This window comes from Macadamia integrifolia, chromosome 9 (genome assembly GCF_013358625.1).
Source record: "Macadamia integrifolia cultivar HAES 741 chromosome 9, SCU_Mint_v3, whole genome shotgun sequence".
Taxonomy (NCBI): domain Eukaryota; kingdom Viridiplantae; phylum Streptophyta; class Magnoliopsida; order Proteales; family Proteaceae; genus Macadamia; species Macadamia integrifolia.
In genome coordinates this window covers 22,697,140-22,706,071 of record NC_056565.1, presented here as the reverse complement: position 1 = coordinate 22,706,071, position 8,932 = coordinate 22,697,140, and the positions used below count along the sequence as shown (strand labels likewise).

General features: G+C 40.7%; 1 protein-coding gene across 1 annotated transcript; it reads left to right on the top strand.

Annotated features, from left to right (window-relative positions):
- Positions 1–3,165: 3,165 nt before the first annotated feature.
- On the top strand, positions 3,166–4,263 carry LOC122088852 (21 kDa seed protein-like). Its single transcript, XM_042658208.1, has one exon. It carries the CDS (start codon positions 3,251–3,253, stop codon positions 3,989–3,991), a length of 741 nt encoding a protein of 246 aa, XP_042514142.1. The 5' UTR covers positions 3,166–3,250; the 3' UTR covers positions 3,992–4,263.
- The last annotated feature ends 4,669 nt before the right edge of the window (positions 4,264–8,932 follow it).

The window sequence follows — 8,932 nt, the reverse complement described above, 5'->3', positions numbered from 1 at the left end:
TTATGGTTCAAGCTGCATTCTTCATCACACTGGAAAACAACTAATATTTTGTGATCAAATTGTGCCCTTGTCATCAAAATTTGTCTAGTTTGAATACAGTGTCACAATAACCCAGCAAGAGCAACACCACTTGAGGTTCATTCAAGTTATATCGTAGTTAATTTATTCATTCAAGTTTTTCTTTTATTCTGGCCCTAGTTCATTCATTCACTTGAGGTTCACTCTTTGAGGCAAAAGAGAATTCCGTGGAACGTGAGCTGATAGCTGTGATGTGGTTTGAACCCTACATTCGGCATAAGGTTCAATTTTTCATTCTGATTTTTGCTTTAAGATGTGTCGATGAATATCTAATTAGCTCTGTTTTTTTTTTTTTTTTTTTTTTTGCGGGGGGGGGGGGGGGGAGGGGGTTGGGGTTTGTAATAGGAAATAATAATAAGAAGAAAAATAATCAAAGAACATTATCAATGTCTAATGAGAAAGGGTGAAAACAAGACAAAAAACAAAATGAATGAAGAGATTTCTCTGTTATCCTCCAACCAAATTCCAACATTCCATTCCATTTTCATGAGAAGCTTTCAGCCCTTTTTTTATTCCCCTGTTATCGCATCCTCAGCATTGGAATGGAGATAGTCCATTAATTCCAAGCTACATTGCTTGATTCAGCCTCCACACGATCACGAGCTTCTCGGCCTCATCAAACATGGACATCTTTCAATCCTCCCACTTCATTCACATGATAAGATTTATGAGAATAAAAATGCGTCTAAACTAAATGACGAGTAAGGGTGGTCTAGGATCAGCTGTAGATTCGATATCCCTTCTGGCAGGGAAAGGGAAGTGATGCTAAAACCATAATAAGAACCTCCTTTTGTTTCTTTAGAACACCCATTGATTAACAGGGGGGGGGGGAATCAGCATTTCAATTGATCCTTAGAGAAACTTGTCCTGTAGTATCCATGCAACTGACAGTTAAGGTTTTTATGAGGGAAAGAGTCAAAAGGCTAGCTATACTCAAAATATCTATGAAGAAACAAAGTTGTGTTGTGCTTCCCATGTTGTCTAGCAAATTTTCACAAATAGGCTTAGGTAAAATGTGTCTTTGGTGACTAACTACCATTTCCACCATTCAAGAATTGAATAATCCCAATATAAATCAAGGGAGAGAGTTCCCTTCTCCGACCATGTGCAATTTTGGGTGAATGAGAGAATCTCCTTTCGAATCTCACTATAAGGCTTGGGGCATTAATAACATTTCACCCCCACGTGAACAGTGATATATGAGGGGCATGCAACTTCATTTTTGAGCTGACAGTGTTCAAATCTTGTATTCGTAATCACTAAATAGAGAACCTATAAGAAAGCATAAGAACATTATCACATGTTGAATAATAGATTCTATATCTATATCACAAGACAGACAATATGGTTAGCCTGTGAGGCCACTCATCAGTCACTGCTTAGGCAAGATGATACCCACATTAACTTGAAGTTTGAATTTTCATATTTAATGAAAATTTTGAGTCAGAAAAACATATTTGGGTTTCAAATTATTTAGAACCAACCCAAGTGGGTACTTCATTGCAGTTTGTAGAACATGGAATAGCACACCAACAAGCTAGAGTGGTAGTAAAGATCATAGCTGCCATCAGTTATTATTGTTGCATTGTGATTATGCATGATTGATATACATATTTCCCTTTAGTCTGAGCATATGGTTTTTGGGTGATCTGTAGGGTTATTCCACTTCAATACACCATTTGGTATAAATTTTCATGATCTCATGAGGATTCCATTTACTGTGAGAAAATAAATAAATTCTGTTACTGCAGATTCTCACCTCCTTGGTTCCTACAAATCAAGGATGAAGAACTAGCCCAGAGCCGATCTTCGAAGAAAACTCTCCGAAGTTCAAGTTAATATACTGGGTGAGAAAGGAAACCTTCTATTGAGCTCTGAGGGTTCAAAGTTGCTTCCCTTTACCTTTTGGCTTAGTTTCTCTTATATTGTGGTTGATGAGGGCTCTCATTGGTCCAAGGGTCCCTTTCCTTGATGACTTGGACCTGTTGGGAATTGGTGGATTTGTCCTTGTTTGGGCTGAGATGACTGATTTCATCATGAATAAGCCAAGATTCTAACGGTTAACCTGTGGTTAACCTTAACCTCAAGTCAAGTAACCATGGTTATAACGGCTGATCCGACCATGGTCGGCCTTGAGTTAATTAACTGTCTGAGCGTAGTTGAGTTTGTTAACTCTTGTTGGGTTTAGAGATGGTTACGAGTGTCACTATTTCGAGATTGAGTGATTAGATCCTGGTGACGCATAGGCAGCAAGTATGACATTTCTCGTGGTGAACAGGGGAGGTCGTTTACTCTTATCCACCATTGAATTGATCTGTGTCCTCAATGATCAATTCAGCCACCATTGAATGATCCAATGTAGGATTATCATAGTATTCTGGTATTATACACTGGACCAAAGAGCAAAGAACAAAGGTGAAAGGGGAGAAAGGGGAGAAGAGCAAAGAAGAACGAGAGAAGAGGGAAAAGATATTTGCCTGATTTGTCGATTGCCTTAGGTCGAGAGTTCTCCTGTGTGCGCAAAGGTGAAAGGGGAGAAAGGGGAGAAAAGAAAGGTGATAGGGTGGATAGGATTTTATCGGGAACGAATTCAACCAATTGTTTTCTTTTTACCAATTTTGGAATGAAACTACATGGACGGAAGTCACGGAACAACAAATTGTCGTTCTGTATTTTGACCTTCAAATCGTTCTTTTCCCAATTTTTGTTTCAAAAAAACTGAAACACATTATAAGATAGCCAAACAGTTTATTGTGGTAGAAATGTTTTTTTTGAACGATACCAAACAGCCTTTATTTTCTAAGATAATTAAGTTCATCACCTTCAACAATCTAATGGAAGTTATCAATTAAAAATGGAATTTTGTCATAAGCTCACCGCAAGGAGGAGGAGCCCTGAAAAAGCTGAGAGGTCCCCCACTTGTTAATAGCAGAGTGGATTTCGTTTCAACATTTCGCAAATCCCAATCACTTAGCTCAAAACACGGATTAAATCTTTCAATTTCTTCTTCAACAAATGTCACCCAGATCCATTAAACTTGGACAAATCAGATCAAATTTGTTTACCTCAGCACCCTATAAAATGCCCCAACCATAACCTTCCTTTCCATCTCATAGCACAAACTCATCAACTCAGTTTCCTAGCTAAACAGTATTTCCCTCCATTAACAATCATGTGGAACAGAGTTTTCCTTTCTGGGTTCTTGATTTTGGCCTCCCTTGTCCACACAAACGCCATTTCCAGCCACTCTCGTCCCCACCACTCCCACTCCACAGCAGTGCTCGACACAGACGGCAATGAGCTCCAAGCAGGGATGCCATACTACATCGTTTCCGCCATCAAGAGAGGCGGCGGTGGCGGTGTCTATGTGGACAGGAGAGAGAGATCCACCTCTCAAAGCAGCCACACCACCCAAATCCCAACAATAAAACAGAGCTCCTACGACATGAACATGGGTACCCCCGTCGTGGTCTCTCCAGCATCCTCGCAACACCCAGCAGCCGCAGGAGCAAGGTTCCTTGGACAGATTGGAGAGGGGGAAACAATGATTCAGGAATCGATGGACATGAACATTGGGTTCTCAGGGATGAACAATAGGGTGTGGCAGGTGGAAGGGAGGAAGAAGGAGGAATCGTCAGAGTCGAGGGATTCGATGAGGTATGTGACATTGGGAGGGAAGCCAGGGTACCCAGGATCATCGACAGTGAGGAACTGGTTCCAGATCGAGAGGATTAGCCAGAGTAGCCCAACGTATAGGATTGTCTACTGCCCCAGCGTTTGCGAGTCTTGCCAAGTGATTTGTGGGAGTGTTGGGATCAACAAGAAGAACGGTAACCGATGGCTGTCGGTGTCGGAGAACAGTGAGTTCCCCTTCGTCTTCGTCAGAGCAGCCCAGGCACAGCCACTCCAGTAACACCAAGGATGAACATAGAGAGAGTGAGCATGCGGGAATAATTGTAGAAGTAATTGCTTCTTTTTTTTTTTTTATTATTTATTGGGGATAAACTTTTGGATCATTCTATCAAATAAGTGTTAATTAATTTTGAATATATATATATTTTTTTTTTGGTAGAAATTTTTTTCTTCTTCCTTTCACACATTTTGTTGTGTTTATATGTGTGTGAACTGTGAAGCATGGTTTAAGATATTGAAATTGATCTTGGGATCTGTCTTATTCGATATTGATATGGTCTTGATCCCGATCTTGATCCAGATTAGTCTGTGTCAGTCTGGATTGAACAGGAATACCGAATACCCTTGGTTTTTATTTAAAAAGGGGTTCCCTTACCCTCAGGCCAATGTGAGCACAGGCGTGAGCATCTTCAACACACAGGTGGGGGGCAACACAGTCTTTCTGCTTCACATGTGTTTGGGCATTTCCTGCACCAGACCAATAGGGTTCTTTTTTCCTTACAAACAATTATTTATACCTTTTTATCTATCGTCCGTAACTAGGGGTGTCAATATCTAAACTGAACCAGACTGAACCGATTAAGCCCGATCCAAACCGAACCGGTGGGTTATTGGGCCGGTTTCGGTTTGTATTTTAAATTGAATCCGGTCTTGGTTCGGTTCGGGTTAGACCATTGGGCCACTGGAAATGCCGGAAATATGCACCGAAACCAAAATCGATCGAGACCGACCCGAGATAAAACCGAACTTAAAACTCACTAACCTAAGTGGGCCAACACTCAAGTGGGAGAAGCCCAAGTGTCCAACCGGACCAACACTAGCCCAAGTGCCCAAGCCCAACGTTTATCAACTATTCAACTTCAACCTGTCAAAACCCAAGTGCCCAAGCCCAAGTGCCCAAGCTAATGGCTCCATTCCGGTTTAAAAAACCGATCCAAATCGAAATGAGCCTAATAAATCCAAACCGGTACGAACCCGAACCCAAACCACACCGAAGCCGACACCAGACCAAAATCGATAAATCCTTAATGGGGCGGTTTCGGTTAGTTCCAAAGTCACACCGAAACCGATGGAACCAGACCGAAACCACACCAACCCAGACCGTTGACACCCCTATCCGTAACAATTCACCAATACAATATCATTTAGGAATCAAGATCTGCATCGATCAATACATATCCAACCTGACCAAGTTAGGTCGATCTGATTCCTCAAACCACACTATGAAGTTCGGATTTGGCTCCTCTGTGGCGCAACCCAATATCTAGCGTGCATCCAACGCCTAGATATGCCTTATGTTGTATACGACCACCTTGGGCTTCGTGCCAAGGTGTTTCTGGCTGTTGGATGTGCACCGAACAGTGTGTTGCGCCACATAGGAGTTAAATCCGTGAAGCACACTCCTCAATATCCATAAATAAATAAATTGGTTAGTCTGGACTCCGAAGCGGGCCTGCTTTTGACACCCTTGGCTGCTGACGTAAAGAAGTCATAAATTTCCGTTGTGCCTCCACCTCAAGAAAACAAAAGCCATGAAGAGTAGAACTCAAGTGAGCTCCCAACTCCCATTGGTGGTGGGGGATGAAGCATGTAATTCGGGAAAGAGATTGATTCTTGATCACCCAACCATAATTCAAACAAAAAACAATATAATACAATTGAAATAGGATCGAGTTCTTCATCACCCACAAGCCATAATACATCTTGCTATTCCAGCAAAGGCAGCAATTGGACGAGGAAATGATTCCTCTTTCCCAGAGGAAGCACCGAGTGGGGAAGAAAAGTGTGAGTGCCGTCCAGGCGAAGAAACTGTGACGGGGGATAGGAACTCAGTTTTTACTATGCCATTTTGCCAAAGTTAAATCAAAATGTATTTTTTCCATCAATTTTCTTGAGGATGATGAGGGTTCCACAGTTTTTTACCATAATTGATCCATTTTTTCCTGATTTCGTGTTGGATGGAGAATGAATTTTGGTGTGCCTTACCTCTAGAAGAAGAGATTAGGGATTCTGTGTTCAGTGTTGGTGCATTTAATCTCCTGGTCATGATGGGGATGCCTGCCATTTTTGTATCACAGGCGTAGAGAGGGAGCTTTTATATTCCATGAGAAACAATTCAATTTGGGGAGTCTTTTAGATCATTGCCACACCACTCAAAAATTCTTAAAGTCCTTATGATTTGAAGCTCCAACCAGAGAGATACCTACTGTCAAAGTGTCTAGTTGACATTTTTCTGCAAACATAAGATGGGTTGAATGCCCGGCCCATGGTTCTAAACCTTGATATCTGGTATCGGTCATGCAGGTACCAATGGCACCGATAGTAGATATCCTACTGGTGTCAATTCCAGGCTTGCACCGGTGGGCCGAATTGATCCCAGATATGTTTATGGCCTGAGTTGGACCGGACTAGTTAATAAATGTATCAAGCCTGATATGTTTATGAACAGATAGTACATGGTACAATCACTTAGCCCAATGGCACCTGACCAGCCTGAAAGCCCGAATTAACCTGACTTAGTTCGACCCCTTTGATACTTCTTGATATCCCAATTTTGTCACCAATAAAATTGAGGAGTAAAGAAAAAGTCCAAGATGAACAAGAGATTGATCGGTGAATATGTTTATGGTAGTCTAATAATGGCCCAAGACCGATTGAGTTGATTATAAATCATAGTATCATATTATGTCCGCCTTATATAAATAAGTGTTTGCAGTGTAGCTTTAGAATTTGGTCAAGCCTAGCTAGGCCTGACTGAGATCTGTCCATCACGATCGGTTGACTTTTGCCCACATTTTCTTAAACAAATTGATTTTTAGAGAATTGCCCTTACCAAGGATAGTTATGATAATACAGCCAATTTTTTATTTTGTTTTTGGTGGAATGATACAGCCGATTTAAAATACAGATATTTGAAACCATGGTCCAGCCAGTAATTGGGTTGGTATTATACATCCCATGCCTATTCTATAATAGAGACCACCTAGGCAAGGAGTTACATCATTTAACTCTCCATCTCAACCATATTATTCACCAAGATACAGTAATTGATTTTTTTTCCCCCCAAATTGTGGAGGATGATCCAATAATTTTGGCAATTGGGTGAATGGTTCAAAATATCAATCAGTTAGTTTTTCAAACCATGTAGCTAAATTCAATTATATGATTCATTATGTAATAAATTTTTTTTATCAAACCTTTTTATGACCAAATTGAAGTGTGGATTTTTTTATCTGATTTTTTAAGTTTTTGGGCTGTGCAAATCAGAAGTGCAGGACCTTAGGATGTGTGCCCAGCAGCCCTAACCACCGGATGGCAGATGCTCATTGCACCTGGCGTAGTACAGTAGAAGGTCCAGGCTCCCCATAAGTAGCCTTGAAATGATAAAAATAAGTGCAAGTAGGGTCAATTGAGGCCAACCCAAGTCGTTAGGAGGGGCTGTTTGTTCAACTCCTCCTCCCCCCCCCCCCCCCCAATTCCCCGTCTCCTCCCCCTTCCCCCTATCTGCCCTATCCTCTTGGAGCTGGGACGCCACCCTGACACCGTCTTGAACTGCCATCCGTAGTGGCCATGTGCCTAACAAGACCGTTGGGTTGGGATTGACAACTAAACTCCTTAGTTTTGAAACTAAAGAAAAGAAAATTCACATAAACCCTGCCCCATTTAGAATTATCATTGATATATTGAAAGAATTATCAACATATTTATTCCTTTAAAAATCTCCCCAAATTCACTCTCTCTCTCTCGCTCTCTCACACACGTATAGATATAAACCAGAGCAAACATTCTTTTGGAGTATGCGGCCATTATTTTTGGGTGGGGGACTGAACTTTATAATTGTTCATAATCATCACCTGCTTCAGCCTTCAGCCATAAGTCTTCATCTTACAGATTTTGCTCTTCTCTAATAGAGGCTCTTGGCATGATGTTAACGCCCCTATTTCTCTATGATCATCGATCAAACTCCTTAGACCATACAAAGGAATTCGCTAGTCACAACTCAGCATACTTTTGAATCTATGGTTTTCTGGTTCCACTATATATAAGCTATTTTCAACTGAATTCCGAACGCAGTGATAAAATAATCTCCCTCTACCCCCCCCCCCCCCCACACACACACAACAAAAAAAAAAAAAAAAATTCCATTCTTAGATAGGACCTGAGTTTCTGTTCAACCACAGTGAAACGTGTACCTATCGATCTTTTGCCACTGCCCATGCTAACCAAATGACTTGACCTGTTCTCTAGTCTTGGAGCCTATGGCTTTGAAGTGTCAACTAAGCTAGCATGTGGCAAACCAGTGCCCTTCACTGGTTTAGTCTGGCTAGAGCAGCTGAGGTAGGTTCAGTTTAAAAGCTAAAGAATAATAAATTTTCCAATTAGGTGTTCCGTGAAATGCCTTAATATTCTAAAATCAATAATGCATTTTATAACATGTACGGATGTACCCAACACAATATATTTTATTATGATCAGCATATGTAAAAAATATATTGTAAGCTAGAGAAAAGAGCGACCTTAAACAAATGAGAGACTGATGGTGATGCTCCATTTGTTTACGGAAATTTGAAGGTAAAATGTCTAAACCATACAAAGGGACTTCTCAACTACCTCAAGCCTCATCATATTTTCCTCACCTATTCCATCATCAACTATTGATTTTCCAGCTTGTTTCTGTTGGATTATTTAGTTCTAGATCCATGAAATGTGATCTATGCAGTGGTTTATATTTTGGTTAGTTGATTTAGAAACCTAACATAATAAATCACTTCGGTATTGATGTTATGCCCATAACAGAGTAAAATGGCATCGACACAGGTAAATGAATTTTCACTTCATGTGATCATGAAAACCCAGACGTTAGAAAAAAAAAAAAGGCTCAAACATTATAACCTAAATCATGTAAAAAGGTCGGGAAAGTGTACAAGGCTGGCAAAAGGCA